At 42.8% G+C, this 23,623-nt stretch overlaps 1 protein-coding gene across 1 annotated transcript in view; it reads left to right on the top strand.

Moving 5' to 3' along the window:
* LOC308327152 (kin of IRRE-like protein 3) overlaps positions 1-22,585 on the top strand; it is a 233,674-nt gene extending 211,089 nt beyond the window's left edge. Inside the window, exons 10-16 of the mRNA XM_080780360.1 lie at positions 5,660-5,760; positions 7,538-7,736; positions 10,468-10,575; positions 11,516-11,584; positions 14,937-15,055; positions 15,269-15,358; positions 21,262-22,585. Of these exons, the coding sequence (XP_080636486.1) occupies positions 5,660-5,760; positions 7,538-7,736; positions 10,468-10,575; positions 11,516-11,584; positions 14,937-15,055; positions 15,269-15,358; positions 21,262-21,801 (1,226 nt within the window). The 3' untranslated portion in view covers positions 21,802-22,585. The remainder of the gene's footprint in view (positions 1-5,659; positions 5,761-7,537; positions 7,737-10,467; positions 10,576-11,515; positions 11,585-14,936; positions 15,056-15,268; positions 15,359-21,261) is intronic.
* The last annotated feature ends 1,038 nt before the right edge of the window (positions 22,586-23,623 follow it).

Raw genomic sequence — 23,623 nt, 5'->3', positions numbered from 1 at the left:
TATAATTCCCAGCCTCTGCCTCAGTCACTTAATTGCCATGGCAACCCCACACCTGCCATTTGATTACTTAACCAGTCCACTTTTCACAGTCAGTTTGCACTCCTCAGACACATGCAGGCAGACAGACAGATAAAGAGATCTCCATAAATGGAGACAAAAGGGACACAGACAGACGGTTGAAATGGATGCTATACTGCATTGTAGGTTCCCAACTTGCATCGTTCCCAAGTAAGCCGGTGGCTGACGGGCACATGCCTAGTAACTTAGGGCCACTCTCCAGTCCTCACGGGTCATCAAGGCTGCCATGCATGAGGTTTAGAAAAACCCTTAAAATCATCTCTGCACGCTGCAGTAAAGCGAGAGGCAGTATTGAACTCTCTGAGACGATTAGAGGAGTGTCTGAGTGAGTACATGGAAAGAACAAAGCAATTCACCTAGCAGGAATGCGACAACTTTTCCTGAGATTTACGATAAATATTAGAGTAAATGAGAACGCCAGCGGGGGCAGGGCTACCACCTCTCAAGAGTGTGCTAAAAGAATCAGGTTGTCTCCACTACAATAAGTAATGCAGGGTTATTATGCCGTGCACTCCAAGGGCCACTAGAGCTGCCGCCACATATTTAGTTATTACCCTCCAGGCTAGACTTTTGGGTATTCCGATGCTGTGCCATGGGAGGTGAATGAAATAGTTTTCATGAATGTTGTAACATCTGCAGTCCAATATGCAGTACTGTCGCTATAGCGCGCCAATTTTTCACCAAAAGCTTTCACTGCTAAAAGTTAGAACGAGTTCTTTCACCTTATTTATACACAGCTCACATATGGCTGAAGACCCGTAGGAACAAAACAAGGAGGGAGTGTCAGAGCATAGCTCCATTCTAATAATATTAGAATGGAGCTATGCTCTGAAACTCCCTAAAAACCCAGCAGTCCGGCACACTCGCACGTTATGTGCAACAGACTCACATTTTATGTGAGCCTGTTGTACTGCCAGGTTTTTAGCATGTCAGTATGGTCAGTATGACAAAGGGAGTCAGAGGCATGCAGTGTGTCGCACAGAAATCTCCATATTCTACATTTTTGTTTCTCCGTAAATTAACGCCCTACTTGATTCACAAGAAACGAAACATGGCACGAAACAACGCGTTTTGAGCTTGTAGATATGCAACTTTTGTTAATTTTGAACATGAATCCTGAAAAGTAACTGTTTCCACCCGACAACAGAGATGACATAATTAAGACGGAGGAAATCATCGCGTCCGTGTCCAACGGAGCAGGTGGATATTGGAATCTGGAATATGTCTGTTTGTTTGTCATCATCATCATCGTGATTTTTCTGTTCTATTTTATTACATTAAAACATTTTCAAATGGTATTCCTATAGTCAGTGTCACAGCACTAGGTCAACACGTTGCCCACTCAGCCCAGGCTCACTATAGTCTGTGGGAGTGGGTTGCGTTGCATGAGAGGAGGAACCTGCAGGACCGGTGACTATAACGTCCCTGAGCTCTTTAACAGTCCATCAGCTCTGTGTGTGCTTTGTCTAATGTTGTCTGTTAATACATCGATAATAGAAGAATATGCCCGCCCACACTGCCAAACTGCACGGTACAGGAGCGTTTAATGAGAGAGAAGCAACGTTTGGGTGACTGATGACCTTCTTCCGGCATAACACAACAGTCTGACATCATTATTTCAATAACGATGTCACCATAATGGTCATCATCACAAGCTGTCACCTCTTGGTAATCACAGACTTTGCCTAGTGATTGGTTGAACATGACCCAAATCTTTGCGTCTTTTGTACCGTAACTGGCAACTGCTGTCAGACTGCTGAATGTGTCTGAAGTAACTGTCAGACTGCACTGTATTATGGCTAAAGAAGGTCTTCAGTAACCCAAACATCTCTCCAAGGTTATAGTTAGCTCATGTAATGCTAGATTTATTTTGCCCCCTGTTCTTCTGTTACCATGGTCTTTTCAGTCCGGCCCTTTTTTTAAGGCCCCACAATCTTTTTATAATTCACCCGAAATGTAATTTTTCTAACTGTGAACATCGACGCTTTCATTATTTATGAGCCGTGAATAAAGCTTGTTTGATCAAAAACTCAATCTGAGAAAATAATCCGAGATAAATGGGTTTTATAATTTCAGTTAACATTGAAGCGGATGGAGGGGCACTTTTTCACTGACGGACCAAAAAGACAAAATGCTGTTATATTTAATCTTTGTCCATTTATTTAGAAACTTTTTGGGATGATAATAAATAATACAATAACACTAAAACTAATAAAAAAAGTAAACTAAAACTATTAGCTTTTTCAAAAATAAATAGCAAATCAGCTCTAGAAACAAACTGAATTATCCTGAATAATCCTTTGCAGTTTGGAAGTGTGCAGGCGTATTCTTCTATTTTTGACGTGCACTCGTTTGCCTACGCACCTGCTCTTAAGTTCTTTATTCTAGCTGTGTGAATGTTTTTTTTCAACAAAGTATGTTAATACAAAACTTGTACAATTTGGGTTGTTGCATTTAGTCTCCCTGCTCTTCTATTGAAGAAAAAATATTTTTGGGAGAAGAAAAAGCGTATATTTAGACTTCCGAAAAAATGGGTCCGTGATACGTGACATGTTTTTCCCGACCCAGTGTTTGGAAATCACTGATCTAGTGAGTCCAATGCCTCATCATTATCCTAATGCAGGGAACACAGATGAAGATTTTATACCCCAATAATAACCTTGATTCGGCCCATAAGACAACTGATATCCACGGTCTGAGCTGGTCTGCCCAAATTAGGGCAGGTCGCCATACACGCACGCGTGGGGGTTTGGATACTAATCCGTCACCTCCTGATCTAGCCTCGAGCCAGCCAGAGCCATTATGTCAGAAACCTTTTATCTCCATATTCTAGATCTGTTACTTTTTTAATTTGAATAAAAGTAAAAGTAACACACCAAAAAAGTAACAGTTTTGGACACGTGAGGTTTCCACCCGACAGAGGCGATATCACAAATTTACAATTTAGGCATTTAGCAGATGCTCTTAAGGGCAATACCACATTAATATTAGAGATAGGATCCAAAAAGAAGCACGCACATCTCCAGAAATTCTACAGGTGCTGAACTAAAATATACGTACAATGAAAAAGAAGGGTTGTCCGCACACTGTATCTTAGACACAACGTTTCGACCCTTTTGGGTCTTCGTCATACTGTACATGACGAAGACCCGAAAGGGTCGAAACGTTGTAAATACCATGTACATAAATAACGCATCTGTTTTTCGCCTTAGCTTTTAAACACACAAATAGAAACTGCAAGCTCAACTACATACAGTAGTGCGTAAGTAAGTAAGCTTGTAGATCTGCTTTTTTTATCGTGAAAACGTGCAAATCTTTGAATATATATTATTTCCCAGCAAAGGTTTTTAACTCATATCTTTGCTTCTGGGGCGTCTCTGGAACAGCATGTTTTCAGATGGGGGTCAGCGGCCAATTTCATACAGTATCATTTTTGGGGTCATTGACATTAAATTGTATATGAGCACCACTGACATAGAAACAGAAAACTGTAGAATCTGGTCTCAGGTGTTAATGTGTTAAGACAGTGTTCAAGGCATAACACAACGCATGGCATCTCTCCGAGTGCATTTCTGCAGTTAAACCCATTTGTTTATTATATGCCACGTTAACATAATTGACCAGAAAAGCTGAAATATCAGTCTGGAACTATATATTGCTTTCGCCGTTACAGACTATTCACTTTGTGACTCCTGGGGGCATGAGAAGTGTAAAGCCTATAATTTATAATGGCATATATTCTTAACGGAAACACTGCAGAGTAGTGCTCTCGCGGGGAGTGATATACAGTATCAACACCCTCTTCTCCGCAGGTGCAAATGTCTTATTTTAGTCGAGCGACACGGCAGAAGTCACATTGTCACTTCAGAATCATACATTTATATTGAGGGTGACACGTTCTCCTCCCCTATCTCTTTCCTTATGGAATCTACCCTTGGTGCTTCTCCTATGTGGCCACACCCCCTCTGGCCATATATCCACAGACCGAGACCACCAACTAGATACGGCCGTCTAATTATAGCACTCATTTGTAGTTCTCTCGTCGGATAAGCGGACCCCGGTAGGACCCTGCATGTGGAAATAATGTCTGTGCCCCTGATTTTACCCCCTCCTTTTACCCATTAAAGGAAAGCATCCGTGTCACCTTAGAATTTAACCACTTTAACCATTATTCTATACTGCTAAAAATAGCACATTATTTTTATTATAATATTTTTATTTATTATTTTCTTTTTGAACCCACATTTTGTACAAATCTTTGAATGATACATTTTTAAAGCAAACATTGTCAACTCAAATCTTTACTTCTGGGGATCCCTCATGGAACCAAATATTTTGACTTGGGATGTCCACACACAAATATCATTCCGGAGGTCCTTGCCATGAAATGGTTTGAGATCAGAAATGCAAGTTTTTTCAGAAAACTGATTTAGAAGACATTTTGTAGAATCGTGGCCTCAGGTCACATTTGTCAGGGTCACAGACAGGGTCAGTCACACAATTAAAATAAAGTGAACACTGTGTTCGTACCGATTTAAACAATGATAAAGTCATTGGTGTGCTAAAGCAGTGGATCTGCTCTGTTCACAATCTAGGTCTTAAATCCAAAAGGTGGGTTGCGCCGGTGCCACTGAAGAATTCAAATGGGTTCTGCACCTGCAATTTCGCACCTCACTCCATCTCTTCTATTATTCTTTTTTTTTTGTCTTCCATGGCCTGGTAATATGTGGTCTGCGTCTGCAAAACTGACAGGAATTTTCCAAGGGCAAGCGTGGAGAGCGGCCATTGAATTTGGCTTTTTCCCTTTTCAGGGTCGGCAAGTTCTTCATTTTCGCGAGGACCCTTTCAAAGCGACACGGCTGTCATTATCTGTCGTAGCCGGTCGAGGTCGAGGGTCAGGCCACTTTCAAAGATTCTCAATCTCGTTCAAACGCGGGCAAAGTGTGTGCTGCGTGTGAAACACCTATCCGAGTCTTCATACTCAGTCATTGAGCGCGGCAGCTATACGGAATATAACCGCATACTTGTCAAACCCTCTTATCTCGCCACCGGTGAGTGTACATTTTGTACACTCACATTCACACACTCTCTAGAGTCATTAAGTCATTCATTGAGCGTGGCAGGCGTGGAATATAAGCACAATGACCAAGGCTTCTCAAGCCCTCTTCTGTCGCCACTGGTGAATTCCTCAATCCCCCCACTTCCCCCCCATGCTCCTTTTCTTCCATATTCTTTTGTCCCGCTGTAATGTTTTTTCCCACCAGGAGTTCTGTCGTAAAACACCCTTCCCTTTCCCCATGCAAGAAAATAAAATAAAATAAAAAAACACCTCTCACCCCAACAGCTAATTAAAATCACGCGATGAATAACGTCTCGGAGGGTTTTTTACTGTAAATGTAATACGAGCACGCCTCTGGCTGCCCTTGCCACCGGCGTCCCTTGTGGGCCAGATAATGCATGCGCCCCGGGATCGTCAGAGTGATGTACGACTTAGGTTTATTGTGGTGATTGAGTGTCTCTCTCTCATGTCTCTCTCTCTCTCACTCTCTCTCTCTCTCTCTCTCTCTCTCTCTCTCCACAGGTCCGCCCACTATCTCGAGCACCCAGACCCAGCAGGCACTCTATGGAGAGAAGGGACAGATCAAGTGCTTCATCCGCAGCACCCCTCCGCCCGACCGCATCGTGAGTCACACAGCCTCTGTGTATCCGTTCCTTCATGGCCCTAGGGAACATATTGGTCACAATGCATGCAGTGTATCCGTTCATTCGTGGCCCTAGGGAACATATTGGTCACAATGCATGCAGTGTATCCGTTCATTCGTGGCCCTAGGGAACAGATTGGTCACAATGCATGCAGTGTATCCGTTCATTCGTGGCCCTAGGGAACATATTGGTCACAATGCATGCAGTGTATCCGTTCATTCGTGGCCCTAGGGAACATATTGGTCACAATGCATGCAGTGAATCCGTTCCTTCGTGGCCCTAGGGAACATATTGGTCACAATGCATGCAGTGTATCCGTTCCTTCGTGGCCCTAGGGAACATATTGGTCACAATGCATGCAGTGTATCCGTTCATTCGTGGCCTTAGGGAACAGATTGGTCACAATGCATGCAGTGTATCCGTTCATTCGTGGCCTTAGGGAACATATTGGTCACAATGCATGCAGTGTATCCGTTCATTCGTGGCCTTAGGGAACATATTGGTCACAATGCATGCAGTGTATCCGTTCATTCGTGGCCTTAGGGAACATACTGTATTGGTCACAATGCATGCAGTGCGCTAGTGATTCTCAAAGGCCCCTTTACCTCCACCGGGGCTGAACCGGTTCTGTTCTTTTTCTTTCGACCCCGCCTAATATTGAACCAGTTCAGAGTGTTTCCGCTGCGGCAATGAGTTGGTTCAGAACCCTAAACGTTAGTTTATGGCTGCCGGTTCCGTGAAAGCACCAAAGGGTTCCAAGAATCTAGAACGGAACCAGTTCTAGAACCAAAGGTTGTTTTGGTGGAACAGGAGCCAAGTGGTGTCCGTCGGGCACCTGAAACCACTCTAACCTCCTATTTCTATTTTATGCATAATAGGTGTTTCAAAATAACAACTCATCGTGCACAACCGTCTAACAACTGCGCTGCGTGAAACAAATGTAACCAAATGGACCCTTATTTATGTGTTCATTTGGTTACATCTGTAGCCTCTCTGAGTTAATTAGATTAACACTGAGGATTTTAGTAGTGACTGATTGTCAGAAATGTAAACAGCACGTACGTGGCACAGTTGGACCTTAAGACTATTACGGATTTTACGTTGTTGCCCTATCTCTCTCTCTCTCTCTCTCTCTCTCTCTCTCTCTCTCTCTTAATTACTTAAACCCCACCATCCATATTCTGGGGGGAACATTCGTCAAAAATGTGTATAGGGCATGAGACTCATGTCCAGTTTACTTACCCCATAGAGGGTTTTAAGTAGTTACTGTATTTGTGGCAACAGAGACAGTATCTGTTATATCGTCTCCATCGGGTGGAAACCTCATATAGAAAACGGTTACTTTTCAGTAATTCAGATTAATAAGCTTCAAAAGTAGTAGTTTGGCGAGCTCAAAACGCTCGTGCTACGAGCTTGTAGATCTGCTATTTTTGTAACTCAAATCCTTGCTACTGGGGGGTTCCCTGGCTGGAACAACATATTATATTGAGATGGGGGTCGGCGGCCAAAAACATAACGTTTTTCAGAAATCTGTAGAATCTGGTCCTAAATATGGAGATAAGAGATATACAGTATCTCAAAACGCGTCGCCGATCTGCTACTTTTGAAGCGTCCGTGTGGCGCTGTAGCATGACCCAGTAGGCCAAGTAGGGCATGAATTAACAAAAAACTACAAAAAAAACACACCAAATGTAAATATGGAGATACGAGGTGTTTCCGCCTGCATGACAGTGACGATGTTGACCTCTGCCCTCAGGCGTGGTCGTGGAAGGAGACGGTGCTGGAGTCGGGCACGTCGGGCCGCTACACGGTGGAGACGGTCAGCACGGACGAGGGGGTCATCTCCACGCTGACCATGAGCAACATCGTCCCCGCCGACTTCCAGACCATCTACAACTGTACGGCCTGGAACAGCTTCGGATCGGACACCGAGATCATCCGCCTCAAAGAGCAAGGTGAGGATCGGAGCAGTTTTAGTTTAGTTTATTTTTTAGTTTAGTTTGGTTTAGTTTATTTTTTACACACTATATTTTTTTCTATTTTATTATTATTATTTCATAGTTTGATTAGTGTTAAAACTCATTGACTGCCAGAATTGTTTCGGTCTGTGTCCGTTCCCTTTTTTTAATGCCAAGAAAAACCTCTATGTATTCGGCCCAGCTCCTTATCCAGACAGCCTCATCAAAACTTGACCATTGTAACTCCCTCCTTACTGGCCTTAATGCCCCCTTCTCAGCTCCCTCCATTGGCTCCCGGTCGCGGGTACAAAACTCTGATGTTAGCCTTCAAAGCAACCAAAGGTATATGGGTGCGCTCAGATCTGCCGACGCAGGGAGGCTGGAAGTACATGTATAGATATTCCACTGTTAGGTTCGTAGCTTACGTATGATTCATGATGTCGATTTTTATGTATTTGATGTATTGCCATGTTTTTGTTCTTGCTTACTGTAAATCGCTCTGGATTAAATTGTAAATTGTATTCATTCATCAAGGTTCAAGCGCTGGGGTTCAAGGGTTGTTACATCTTGTGTACAGGTACATAAGAGTAAAACTAGTTTTTGTTTGGCTTCCTTCAGACAATGCAGCAGCATAGATAACATCAAACATTAGTCACAGCAAGCACAGCAGGGATGAAATAAAGAGTGCAAGAAATAATGATCAAGTAATAAAAACAGTAACAATATGTACATTTCTGTATAGCAAAGTTAGGTAAACTTTTTGTGAACAGCTTGGCTACAGTACAGTATGTTCCATATATACAACAAAGAGATGCGTGTACATCCTCGCTCGATTAGGAAAGTAGTAAACAAAAATAAATAAAAGGACCCATACAAATGTGTGTTCGTGACACACAAATGGGTCCCAGACCCACTGTTGAAGACCACTGCAGTATAGTCTCACCATTGCCAGATCGATGGGAGAGTCGGGGGACTCTCAAATGGAAGCTATAGACTTGCCGCTAACACACAGAATCAAAGACAGGCAGTGCACATCTGACAGACCTCTTGAAGGCATCTGCCTCATGGCTCCAAAGTGAACTGAGATCAAAGACATGGAAGCTGCAGCACACTTTGCACAGCTTTATTAGTTAACAAATACGCAGTGGTGACGTTTCGAGCCGATGCTCTTCTTCAGACTAGTATAGTTAACACAGCGGTTATTCTCAGACGTGTTTAAACCAAGGTCCCCCAAAATGATGTGTAATGTGGCCGCGGACCCCCACCTGAAAATATGTGGTGCCGCGGACCCCCACCTGAAAATATGTGGTGCCGCGGACCCCCACCTGAAAGTGTGTGTGTGTGTGTGTGTGTGTGTGTGTGTGTGTGTGTGTGTGTGTGTGTGTGTTTGCATTAAGTAGCATAACACAAAAAGCCCTGAGGGCTTGGATCCATTGTGATCCTGCGTATTCATTCATCAAGAGACTGTACTGTACATCATCCTCTCAAGAAAGATTTGGAAAGATCATCAAAGTATGGACATGCTCCTGACCCTCCCTTTTCCACAGTCTCTTAGCGTTAGGAGCCATGGTTGGAAGTAGACTCACAGTGCACATACTGTACATGCAAGCCAAGCCAATTGCCTTCACCCTCGACTGCTTGTCGCTGGAGGGCATGTAGCTAAAATGCAATCTGTGTTGAAATGTCTAATCGCCTAGAAGCGATTAGATCTACAATGTGCTTCCACTGTGCTTTATTTTGCTTTCCTCCGTACCAATTCAGAGACATATTGTTCCTGGTGTGTTTATAAATAGAAACAGCTTGTCATACAAAACGGATGGGTAAACCAGTGGCAGCTGAAGGTGATATTAATTGTGGGCATATTTCACACCTGCATAATCATGACATTTGAGTTGATGAATAACTGTCATACAATTAATTGCGATTAACGATGTCATTGTGGGTATTGTTTTTTTTGTTGCTTCGAACATTGGATAAGCACATACAGTATAAAGCAAAATTGCACAGGGCTGATTTGACAATCAACTTAAATATACACAGAAATAATGTACTATGGCCAAAATAGGCCATATTTTTCAAAAGAAATAACCGATCTGTGTGTATGGCGCTATTTCCACTACTGTTGGTGGTTGAAATAAGCATATCCTCTCTGTCCAGTGGAAATCTCACATGTCCAAATCTATATCTCAGAAGCATTCAACGTATGCTACATATCTACATATCTACACGTTCAAATCGCACTGCTTCGCATTGCGTTTCGAGCTTATGGATCTGCTACTTTTGTTGTTTTTATGTGACGCTGTAGTATGATTAAGTATTAGGGCGCTAATAAAAAATAGATCTGGAGATAAAATATTTCTGCCCGACAGAGAAGATATGCATCTGCTTCAACAGCTGAATTCATACATATGAAAGGAAACAATTATGTAGAAATTTCGGCGATTATCTCAGATAATTGCGATCGGACAATTATGTAATAGTTGTGAAAGACCTATTGTTTCCATCATGTCACATTCAACAGACTTTGCGACACAGTCCTCACCTGCTCTCCTTCCAGTGGTGGAAAAAGTACTCTTTACATATTTTACTTAAAATACTGCAATATAGAAATACTCTGATGGGTGAACCAATAGGATCCACCACCCGCCCCTCTAGACTAGACCGTATCATACAGGCTGGGCCAGAGACCCTATACGATTGGCTGTCATCATCTTTGTTTGTGTTTCAGAGACCCTCCGATTGGCTGTCATCATCGGCGTAGCGGTGGGGGCCTTCCTTGCACTCACCGTCCTCATGGGGACTTTAGGTGCCTACTGCTGTGCCCGCTTCCAGAGAAGTATGTACGCTTTCATTTAATTAAAACGTTTACACAGGCAAAAAAAAAAGAAAATTGTAATCGTGTTCACATTGGCTTGAGTTTCTGTTTCTGACATTTTCAATCAAAAAGAAAGCCATCGGTCTATGTGCTATGAAGGAGGTCTCGGTAGAATTCTTGGCAAAATTTGGAGCTGCGCTGTAAAAAACAAATAGAGGGTTCTCAAAATTCTTAATTATTCAGTCCAACTTTCCAGCTTTCCAGTCTCTTTCTTATTTCGAGTGTCGCACAGTCGCACTAAAGTAGTCAAAATAGCCGATCTACAAGCTCAAAATGAATCTATTTTCACTAATTAAATTGTTTTTTTTTTTAATATATAAAAAAATATATTATTATATATAATAATGAAGAAGGCATGGTATTGGACATACAAGTTTTCCAACTGACAGCAATGATTTCCAAGTGATCTTTTCTAGAATGATTTGTACCCAATTACATGACATGACCTTTTCGATAATGGTTGTTCTCACTCTGCCATGGAAGCTACACAGCAAAATACAGAGTGCTATATTAACTAGTGTTAGAATAAAAAGAAAGAAAAAAAGGGGGTGTTTTCAGAGTTACTCTGGATTTTTGTAGTGGAGAATTTCTGATTAGAAACAATCGGACAATAGGAACTAACCAGTTACTCAACGGAGATGTCAAAAAGTAATGATGATAAAAAGTGCTCACACAGATCAAAACGGGATCAAGGCATGGATAAAAAAGGAGACGATCCGGGCACTCAAAGTTAAAAAGAGGAGGGAAGCCTTTATTCAATAAAAAATGCGACTGCCAAACACATTTGACTCAATACTTTCTCTTATACCAGTGGTGGAAAAAGCACTTCCACCACTGCATTTGACTCAATACTTGCTCCTGTACTGTGCCTTTACTGTTGTTTCCTTGTCCTTCACTGCAGAGGATGTCCATCTGGTCATGTCGTCACTGCCTGTGTCCCTGTCACGACAGAGAGATCTGAAAGCGGAGAGTAAGGCCCTTCAAATTGCATTGTTATTTGTTTGTTATTTGGACGCTTCCGAAAATGATCATGAGGATGTGGCACTTTCTAAGCCAGTGGTTTTCAACCCTTTTCATATCATGAGAGGCAATTTAGCCTCTCAGACCCAAGGCTTTGAATATTTTGTTGTCATTGAATAGGATTTTGTCCACAAGTCCATGTTGTATTGATGTGGTACCATTAGGAGAGGTAACAGATTGATAAAAATAACAATTTGTCTATATTATCTAATTGTGTAGACTTATTTGTTTTCATGTTACACTCTCAAGAGTTAAATATCTATAATGGTCCATTTGGTTACCAACTCTCCATCATTTAGTTGGGGAACACCTGGAACCCCCTCAAGGACGACTGGTGGTCCCCGGACCACTGGTTGAAAACCACTGTTCTAAGCCAAACTTCCATAATGTATTTGTGATGAAACTTCACCGTCAGCTCATTTCATTTGTGCACAAACCTTGTAGCATTTCTAAAATATTGTCCGTTATACCATTATCTTGCCTCAATAGTGTCATTAACACCTAAATAAAGAACCCACAAAGAACTTCCGGCATGACTTACTGTACATACTGTAGTATATTATACAGTGTACTGTAGTTACTAGTAACTGCAATCGAAAAATCTATTTTAATTTCAATTTTCATTTGACTTTGTAACTTTGTAAAAAGGAGGGGGCTGAGTACAGACCCCTGTCAACAAACTGTAGGGTTTAAGTGGCTGTTTGCTATTGATCGTTGTTGTTGCCACGGATCATACCCGATTACAAGTGCAAGAGAATAACGGATGATGCAGACTGACAAAGATTAAAATCTTCCAACTACGCCCCAGACAGCACTGAAGTGCTCATCCTCTTCCATGGCCATTTTCCAAAGATTAAAAATGAAGACTTCATTCATCTTTTCGTGCCAACTAGGGTGAGGGGGAACTTTCTATTCCTGCCAGTGAATGAGCTAATGTTTACAAGGCGTTGTACTCTGAGTCTTTGAGTATTCCTTCTGAAATATACAGTTGAGCGGGGTCCCCCAGCGGTCTATACTTGGCCCCCTGTTTGTTTTCCACCTACAACAAATGTCTCTAATGATCTCACAAAGCATTCACATGCGAGGATGTATGAGCCTAATAATAATAACAACCAGTAAGACCCCTGAGGGTGAGAAGCGACCTCGCCCTAAAGGGCAAGGTCGCGTGCACGCATCCGCCTGGGTGACATCAGACTGATGGGCGAGCGCTGGCGCTTTGGAATAGGGGGTAAGATCAACATACAGTACCTGCCTGGGTGACATCAGACTGATGGGCGAGCGCTGGCGCTTTGGAATAGGGGGTAAGATCAACATACAGTACCTGCCTGGGTGACAGCAGACTGATGGGCGAGCGCTGGCGGTTTGGAATAGGGGGTAAGATCAACATACAGTACCTGCCTGGGTGACATCAGACTGATGGGCGAGCGCTGGCGCTTTGGCATGGGGGATAAGATCTTAATTTCCGGGCCTGTTAAGAACTCTAGTTTTTGCTGGCTGCTGGGCTGCACTAATAAATTTGGGGCAGGCCTAGAGTTTAAATGGACAGTTATCAGTCAAAAGGGAGACAGCGAAGAGGAAGGATGGATGGGGAAGGATCAACATATGGAACGTCAGAACAGGTCAGCTCCATATATGGAGATCTAAGGGTTTGAGGTTTGAGGTCAGATCAGATGTAGAGTTGCTGGCCAATATTGATGACATCAGGGATCTCCATGGGCTTAATATAGATGAAATCAGGGATCTCCATCCCTGATGATGTCATGTGATGTCACATGCTCTCTCACCCCGACCAACACACACACTGACGGGAAATGCACGGTTCCATAGTTAACTAATTAATTGTAATAATAATAATAATTAGGCATGTCCCAATCACGTTATTTTTGTTCCCGATCCAATTCCGATCATTTGATTTTGAGTAACTACCGATTTTTCCCGTTCCGATATTTATATTTTTAATTTGATAGAACACTTATGCCATATCACTATAGAACAACATCTAAAATCACAGGCAATATCCAGTCTAATATCATATGTAGGTATAATATTCATACTAGGAATGTCCCGATCAAGTTTTTTGCTCCCGATCCGATTCCAATAATTTGATTATGATGTGATCGGGCCTGATTTCCGATCACGGGATCGGATCAGGACAACCCCCTAATAATAATGCATTTTTATTTAGAAAGCACTTTACATTCTTTCGAATCTCAGTGCTACAGGGTTTAAAAGCATAGCATAAAAAACTGCATAGGTGGCAACAAACAATTACATGGGTAAAACTATAGGTAAAATATTTTAAAAGCTTTAGTGGACTGTGGTGCTCTGAGGTGTACGGTGTGGGAATTCCATATTATATCATGTAGATCGGCACATTTTGAATATTAACCTGCCTGTAAATTCCACATCTCGTAACAAAAGTGTGTGTTTGTCTTTTAAAAACAACACATTTACATACAGTACTGTAGTCAGCATGCATTTTAAGAAACTCCCGTACATATGTAACCATTATTTTCCTGTCAATGTTTGTTGTGTATTCTTCTCTGTGACTCATACTATTCAATTCATCATTGGCATGCTTCCTTAACCCATTTTGCGCGGGAACCCCTTTTGGTGTTAGCATCATGTTGTGCTTTAGCTATTGAAAAATAGCAGATCTACAAGCTCATAGCACGCCACCGAGTGGCGCGCTACGAGCTTGTAGGTCTGCTATTTTTGAAAATCGAAGAACCACTGAAATAGAAACTTTTTCAGAAAACTGTCAGGATGTAGAAGACATTTTTAGAATCTGATCTCAGGTCAGAATGACTTAACGTATATATGGGTCATCATCACACCTATAGCAGTGGTATTATGATCAATAGGTAGCAGTGGCTTTTGAAGATATGTGTGTCTGTCACGCCGTACTAATGAGCCCCACCTCACTGTTTGTAAAAAGCACTTCAACATTTCACTTAAGTAAAAGTATACACTGCAATGCACAAATACTCTTGTTGCAAGTAAAACGTCTGCAGTATTCTAAATTTACTCGAGTAAAAGTGCAAAAGTATTGGCATCTAAATTTACTTAAAGTAAAAGTACTCATGCAGAATGTACCATTTCTGACAGATTCTCTAATTGTATCAAATCGTTTAAATGTCACATCGCGACGTGTTGTGAGCTTGCAGATCGGCTTTCTCAGAGATGTATAGAAGCATTATACCTTGTACTTTACACCTCTGCCCGTGTGTCTGTCAGTCACACCTTGCTAATGAGCGCCGCCCCTCTCTCTCTCTCTCTCTCTCTCTCTCTCTCTGGTCTAGATCTCAAAGGGGTGGCCGCCGCTAAGAAGAAGAACGACATCCGTGTGGAGATTGTGCACAAGGACCACAGCGCGGCGTCACGTGACACAGAGGAGCACGCCACCATGAAGCAGATGATGGTGATTAACCATGTCAATGCCACGCTGCGTTGTCGCCAATATCTGTCACTCGTGCGGCGTCACACAGACGTTTGAGAAAGCACAAAAACATATCTCCCTAGTGTTTTCTTCTGGCAGTACACACACACAACCATTAAGACTGTTTTAAAAAAAGAAAATCTTCACACTCTTCCACTTCCAGCTTGCTGATTAAAGTTGTGCTGTGTGATCCAGATTGAGCGGGGAGAGTTCCAGCAGCAGGAGCCTGTGCTGAAGCAGCTGGAGGTGCTCCAGGAGGAGGAGAAGGAGTTCCAGCACATCAAGGTGGGTGGAGGAGCAGGAGAGGAGAGGAGAGGAGAGGAGAGGAGAGGAGAGGAGAGGAGAGGAGAGGAGAGGAGAGGAGAGGAGAGGAGAGGAGAGGAGACCAACATATGGGGAGGGAGGGAGAGGAAGGGGAGGGAGGGAGGGGAGGGAGGGAGAGGAAGGGAAGGTAGGGGAGGGAGGGAGGGAGGGACGGAGGGAGGGAGGGAGGGAGGGGAGGGGAGGGAGGGAGGGAGGGAGGGAGGTAGGGGAGGGAGGGAGGGAGGGAGGGAGGGAGAGGAAGGGAAGGTAGGGGAGGGTGCAGGAACGCCATGGCCTTGTGGGACCGTCACACATACTGTAAGACTAACAGCTCGCTGACAGTACAGCCATGCTTCGCTCACATCACAGCACCTCTCCGAGGACCATAGACACATCCATGTTGGAAATGTAATATCGAAGCGATAATTTATGTTTCACGAGACAACGCGCATAATTCCTTCCCAGGCGCATGCATGCTTGCTTTATGCGGGAAATTGAAAAATGCAGCCCTAAATAATCAATGTTATTTAGGGCTGCTTTATTAGATCACACGGCTGCGGCGTTTCACTCGTATATTAGCCCAATGTTTAGCAGCGATCTGATCACGTGTAATGGTAAAATAATGTCGCACAAGCCCTTGAGTATTATTAACCTCAAATTAATATTAAAAATCCTCAGTAATGTGGTCAGTGTCACATAAAAATAGTCAAGCTAGACCTGACAAAATCTCTGATTGTGTTTCTTTGGGCTGCAGTGTGAGACCTGCGCATTGGATTGATGAAAAAAGAATGAAACAAATGGCTGTTTCTCCCCATTAATGTCCTTTTGACAGTAATTACAATGGAATTAGTTGGGAGAAAGAGCCATTACAATTATTCATGTCTATGCTTCTCTATCAGCTCCGTAGCAGGAGCGTGATGATGATTTAAAGGTGGCTTAAATCATCAGCTCGGGCCTTCGTTGTGGTGATTTATTCAGACCATGTATTCCACACAGCTGGAGAGGAAAGCGGGAGCCAGCTACGCGGGGAGTCACGTCTGCATATTGTCACAGAGATACATTCAGGCCTCAGTTTATTAGCTATAGCAGACTGGCTCAACCCAAGCGTGACCCCGGCTGATGAGTTGTTTTCACACATTCTATTCTGCATTCCCACCGTTGTTGTTTGTGCGGTTGTGGACCACCTGTTTGCTTATGTCGTTCTTGTCACTCTCCGGTTTTTATTTTCTATTTTCCTAATCAACAAGCTGTCCATTTTTATTATTATCCCCCCCCACCCACCCACCACCCAATCACACACACACACACACACACACACACACACACACACCCTCGCGCACACGCACACACAATACATCTGTTGTCTTTGTCATCCGGGAGAAAAGGGTAGCCATTTCATGCTGGAGCTGCCACACCTATAAAGCCTATAGAGCGTACCACCATCTCCTTGAGGGGGCGTCAACATAATGTGTCATGTGGTAGCGGCCGCCATACTCGTTGGCTTGTCTGGTTTGTTTACATTGAGCGACTATCTGGTGTGCTTGTATACGTTCTTTTTTTTAACTGACCTCACAATGGTGCAGACTTGCTAACTTGCTAACTTTTCAGACACCGCCCTCCTCTTGGTGACGTACTCGTTTTTACACCCTATAGTAACGGCGGTCCTGCAATCACAGTCTGGATGTGACTGAATCCCTCCACGACGCCCGTCTACCTATTTATGAAACATCTCTCCTTAATAGTGATCCATAATAAGATATAGATTTTTCTGCTGAGAGAGTATCGTCACAAAGCATTCTTGACTTGATGCCAGGCACTGCACTCCAGTTCTCCATGCTCCGCGCAGTCGCTCATTGAAGCTTAAAACTCATACTCGTACTTAAGTATACCGGTGTATACAGTACTTCAGAGCTCTGCAGTGGTAGAAAATGTCTTCAAATGTTTTACTTACAGTAAGTAAAAGTATCAATACTGCAAGAAATAGATCTCTGTTACAAGTAAAAGTCTGGAATTCAAAATGTACTTGAGTATTAAAGTACAAAAGTATTTTGGCATCAAAATGTACCAAAAGTAAAAGTACTCATGCAGAATGTCCCATTTTAAGTTTTTAAATGTATAAAAATCTTTTGAAATAGCAGATAGATGTGTAAGAAATAAGAATGTATACAGGGCTGAAGTGGTTAAGGCAGGGATACTCAAATAGATTTACCTGTGGGCCACATTACAAAAATGGCAAGGGGCCAGGGGCCAGTAGATAAAATTACGACATTAATGATACTTGATAACTTCTCTCTTTCAATTGCTTTATTTTCGCAAAATGTATCAAAGTACAATGTGCATGCACACAATATGTAAATAAATAAATGTGTTACATTTTCTTGCATGAACACAAAGAGCCGTTTCCATAACTGCACAAATTATTGCACATAACATGAGTAGCTGTTATAATAACATAATAACATAACATGAGTAGCTCTTTGCCTGCCTGCCTGCCTGCCTGCCTGTCTGTCTGTCCATGAGTAGTTATTTGTCTGTCTGTCAATGAGTAGCTGTCTTACTGTCTGCCTGTCTATGAGTAGCTGTCTGCCTGCCTGTCTATGAGTAGCTGTCTGTCTGCCTGCCTGCCTGTCCAATTGTCCATGAGTAGCTGTCTGTCTGCCTGTCTGAGTAGCTGTCTGCCTGCCTGCCTAATTGTCCATGAGTAGCTGTCTGTCTGCCTGTCTATGAGTAGCTGTCTGCCTGCCTGCCTAATTGTCCATGAGTAGCTGTCTGCCTTCCTGCCTGTCCAATTGTCCATGATTAGCTGTCTGTCTGTCTATGAGTAGCTGTCTGCCTGCCTGCCCAATTGTCCATGAGTAGCTGTCTGTCTGTCTATGAGTAGCTGTCTGCCTTCCTGCCTGTCCTATTGTCCATGAGTAGCTGTCTGTCTGTCTATGAGTAGCTGTCTGCCTTCCTGCCTGTCCAATTGTCCATGAGTAGCTGTCTGTCTGCCTGTCTATGAGTAGCTGTCTGCCTGTCCAATTCTCCATGAGTAGCTGTCTGTCTGCCTGTCTATGAATAGCTGTCTGCCTGCCTGCCTGTCCAATTCTCCATGAGTAGCTGTCTGTCTGCCTGTCTATGAGTAGCTGTCTGCCTGCCTGTCCAATTCTCCATGAGTATAGCTGTCTGTCTGCCTGTCTATGAGTAGCTGTCTGACTGCCTACCTGTCCAATTCTCCATGAGTAGCTGTCTGTCTGCCTGTCTATGAGTAGCCGTCTGCCTGCCTGCCAGCCAGCAAGTTGGTTAACAGAAAATAAATTGTTATGGCTGAGTAAAATAAAATACAATAAACACAATTTGCCTGAAAATAGATTACCCAGCTATGACCTTTTTCATGAAAAAAAATGAGTAGTGATATGGCTGACTGAGTAAAATAAAACAATCTACCTGAAAATAGATAGCTATAAGTGAAGAACTATTAATGGCAGCTGGGTTTTCATCATTCAAAAAAAATACGCCAAAATAGGGCATAAGTGGTTAATGTGTATATTTTGTAATAGTAATCCAAATCTACAAAGTACAAAATACAGTAGTATTAAACTAAAGTTTTAAAATAATTTTAGGGGAGTAAAATTGCAATATTTGCCTACTTCCTTTATACACCACTGAATGTAGCTATGAGACCAATTAGAATCTCTGACTTGTGTGTCTTATAATCATCACAGGCCACAATTTATGGCCAACGGACCTTTATAGACCTAGAAATTCCCACAGGCAAAATATTCCTCTGAATGTAATCGATGCACTCAGCTAGGTCACAAGGTTACTTAAATGCATTACATCTCAACCCAAGAGGAGTCTGAATGCCTCACATTCTCACTTGGACTAATGCCAATCATTCTCCTTCTCATGGATATGTATTATGAATGGCAGAATAAGTTGTTTAGCTCACGCCACATTTTGTGTTGCCGTTTAGTTTTAAGTGGTTTACAACACTTTTCTGGCGCACTCTCCAAAACACTGCACAACATGCAGTTTTGTTGTTGTTGTTGGTTTAACAACATTTGTATTCAAAGGACTGTGCTGTAGAATTTTGCATTATGCAGTGTTGCGATGATACTTTTCATTGATTTTATTTTATTTTGTTATATTCCACAGTTTAGGGCAAGTTTCAGAAATCTTAATGTGACTGTTTACCTGCAAATTTGACATGCATTTAGTAAACTATAGTGACACAAACAGAATGGCATTTCAGCCATTCAAGGCATTAAATGGCAGCATCGAAGTGGAATGATCAAACGGCGAGAAAGTAAATCATACATTCAGTTTAGCTTTTTGCTGTATTGTTGATTTACCTTGTTTTCTTTATTTTTTATTATATTTTTTTAAAGTTTTCCTCGAGGAATGATAAAGAGGTGCAATTATGAGAGCCAATTACAGCTTCAGACACTGTGGACGATTCATCCAGTCAAAGAGAGAAGGAATCTCTGATGTGGAAGTGGGCAGCTTTCAGCCTCTGATGAGGAAGCCATTTATGTTTGGCTGCCATTGTTAGCTATGAATAGACAACACTCCCACTAATCACTGTTTATTATACTTAAGAAGCCAGCATTAAAGTTAAAAGAAAAACATGGGTGTTGAATCAAGGACTGGTGATTGGATGTTTTCCGGGCAGATTGTTTGTTCCCTATGCACAGAACTGGAGGCGTACGTGCTCCTCAAAGCGGGTCTAATTTCCTGCATATGGCTTCGGAGCTAATGGAAGCCTTATTATTAACCAGATGGAAAGGTTGCCATCGCAGGCTCTCTAACCCATAAATAAGTAATAACTTTCCTTAATGTTTTGCACAACTAAATTGGGAGGTATAACATTTTGACAAGGAAAGACATTATGACTACAGACGATATGTGCTATTTGCTTCTGGAGTTTTAGCTATGATATAAAATGCTGGTAAATATGTAAAGGATCTAACGAAGAAAATAAAGAGAATAAAATGCACAAAATGACATGAACCTGTAGAGTGTAGATCATGGATGTTGGAGGCATTTAATAAACAGAGAAACTATACATTGAAATTCAATCAAATTCAAAAGAGCTTTATTGGCATGAGAAAACAAACGTTTACATTGCCAAATCAAGTGTCATTATAGTGAGACCGCAGCTAAAGAAAAACAAGAAAAAAACAAACATTTTATGTTATCTTTTTGTTTCTATGTTAATCATTCCATTTTAATGAACAGCTTTGGTTTTGACCTTCAAGGGAGAAAACAACTGTACAAATAGATGAGAAAGCCACAGTTTTCTGTTTTACATTTTCATGTCTTCAGGGCACCGGTGTTTGTGTCTGTTACACTTCGTATAAACCATATTTTGTAATTACTAAATGTGTAATTATTTCCTGCCAAAGCACAACAAACAGAGCTCTTGAGGGCAACTCCTCGTCATCAGCAACGATCTGCATCCGCGCTACTTCTTTTAATATCGCTGACATTTGCATTTGCTTTTATGTCTTGGGCTTTGCGTTACAGCAGTGTTGATTTTGTCGACTAAAACTATGATGAAAACTGTCGACTACTTTTTTTCGCTGAGGAAAACGAAATAAAAATTATGCCATAATGAGTAAAACTAAGAGGGAGAAGTTAGGGAGCGGAGAAGGGATCCAGTAGAACTAAAACACAAGTATTGTTTGGTTGTGCTCTGAAAATAGCAGATCTTAATTGTAGATCAGCTATTTTCAGCATGCAGGCATTACACTACCATTAAGGACCCCCAAAATGCATTTTAGTTTACAAATTCAATTCAATGGCGACTAGAACTAAAACATTTCAGATGACAAAAATTAGATTTTCTTGTCAAAAGACTACAACTAAATAAAAAGAAAACCCAAAACAACCCTGTGTTTCAGGACCCCACGAACGGCTACTACAGCGTCAACACCTTCAACGAGCACCACCACCACCACGCTGGCACGCCGACCATGTCGTCGCTGGCGGCCAGCCAGCAGCAGCAGCCGCCGCCGCCCGACCTGGTCCGAAGCCCCGCCCCCTGCAGCGGCACCATGACCATCGGCAAGCATGTGCGCGTGCCCACCGGCATGTCCTTTACCAACATCTACAACACGCTGGGCGCCGGCCCCAACCGCCTGTACGACTACGGCCAGCGCTTCGTGCTGGGCACGGGCAGCAGCTCCATCGAGCTGTGCGAGCGCGACTTCCACCAGCGCGGCTCGCTGAGCGACTCAAGCTCCTTCATCGACGCCATGCCGTGCGGCGACAACAGCAGCAGCGCCGGCAGCTACAGCAAGCAGGACGGCTACGTGCAGTTCGACAGCAAGGACAGCAGCAAGGCCTCGGCCGCCTCGTCCTCCTCCCACTACTCGCAGTCGTCCTCGCAGAACGAGGACCTCACCCGGCCGCTGCAGAAGCGCATGCAGACCCACGTCTAGTATAGCGCGCGGTGCGGGGCCGAGAGATCGGAATACGCAGAGCCACGGGACGCCACCGGTCGGGGAATTCGAGTGGACGTTTTCATAGAAACCCAAAACTCGAGATGCATTTTTTTCCCCCATATAGTGTTCAGTTCCACTGGTTGTTCTTTCAGCAAGGGGTTGTTGATGGGAACCTTTTTTGCGACTTCACGAAGGACCTGTTCTTTTGGGGGCCGGTTTGGGAGAACGACACAATGAGTCCTGACGAAACAAATGGAAGCTAAATGCAACACCATTCTCATGATTGCCACAGTGAAAAAATTATAATAATCATGACAATCATTTGTCTGCTTTATCGACTCACACAGCCTAAAACATCAGTGAATTGGATGCTGTCGACCATTTTGTTTCCATTCGCAGTCTGCCTTGACACGTGCTGACATGCATTTCCGAGGTGCAAAGTTATGGACATGTGAATATAAAACTTCTTAACATAGCTTTTTTTTATTTTAGGTTTGAGGAATCGAAGGTTGTGCTCGGCTGCCCTGTTAACATTTTGAGCACAACGGGTATTGCGGAACAACTGACAGCAACCATTTGTGTACCCATGAAAAGATTGCGAGATGACTGATGATCCCTTCGAAGTGAGGAAAGGGAAAGGGATGGGAGTTGGCACCGCAGCGACTGTTGGATGTCACAAGGTACCTGGAAGATTTTGTGCTGAACACACCCTGGCAGCCTCTAACCGGAGCTGGATTTGACGTTGTTGTGATCCCATTTATAAAGTGTGCTGTACTTTGTTTTCTTCTTTTGAAGGCTATTGACTCTTTTTTTTGGGGGGGGGGGGGGGGAAACTGTATACAAATTGTGCTCTGTGGTGTATGCCCTTGTGAAGGATCATTACGAACTCGCAGATCACAGATGATGAATGCATGAAACCGTGGATGTGTATCTTTTGTTGTGTGTTTACACATGCAAGGTCAACATGCTGACGCTTTTGTACACTCCCCCACGCATCTCCTTCCTCGTGACATTGTTTTCAGTCTTTCCCAATGAAGGGATTTTCTTTCTAAATGTTAGATTGTATACAGTGAGGGTGGGATCTCTGTACCTTTCCCATTTAATGTGAGACGCTCGCAGCGGGCGTGTGTGTCCGTGCGCACACGTGTGTGTGTGTGTGCGCGTGCGTGCGTACACTGTCTCTGTGGCAACCATTCTCCAGCTGCCAGAGCAGTTTGTCATTTCTATACTTAGCTGATATCGTGTTGTTTACACTGGAGCTCTGTAAACCGAGCATTTTGTGTACTGTGATTTGACTACTGAATGACAAGGGGTGAACATTGACGTTTTCCCCAACCTATAATTCCATATCTTACCGTGACGTTTCACAAACACCATTATGTTTTGAGGTCTTAACAATTGGACTACCGACCTAAGAATAAGGATCAATGAGCAAAAGCCTGCCTTAATGACACTAAGTAATTCCAGTGCTGCTCAACAAAACGAAGATAGGCCTATCTGATGTGATTAGGAGGTTCATTGGGCTGTTTCAACGTGTCAGTTGTCTGACAAGTAAACTATAAACTTGTGGTACAAAAACAGGAACAATCAAATAGGCAATCAATGCACGGTGCAAATAAGAGTATATCCCCCATTATGTCACCTGTAATGATACTGGAAGGCTGTTAATGAGGAATCAAACTCTACGATGAAAGCACAAATGGGTACAATACGGCTACTCATGTTGTAAAACTGAATTTAACTGAATAGCATGGGTTGATGTACTGTCATAACTAAGCACTTACAACTGTATTTGGCTCACCTTATTGTATAATAAAAA

The sequence above is a fragment of the Protomyctophum bolini genome (assembly GCF_963924005.1).
Source record: "Protomyctophum bolini genome assembly, chromosome: 13".
In the NCBI taxonomy this organism is placed as follows: domain Eukaryota; kingdom Metazoa; phylum Chordata; class Actinopteri; order Myctophiformes; family Myctophidae; genus Protomyctophum; species Protomyctophum bolini.
This window is presented reverse-complemented; position numbering and strand designations above follow the sequence as displayed.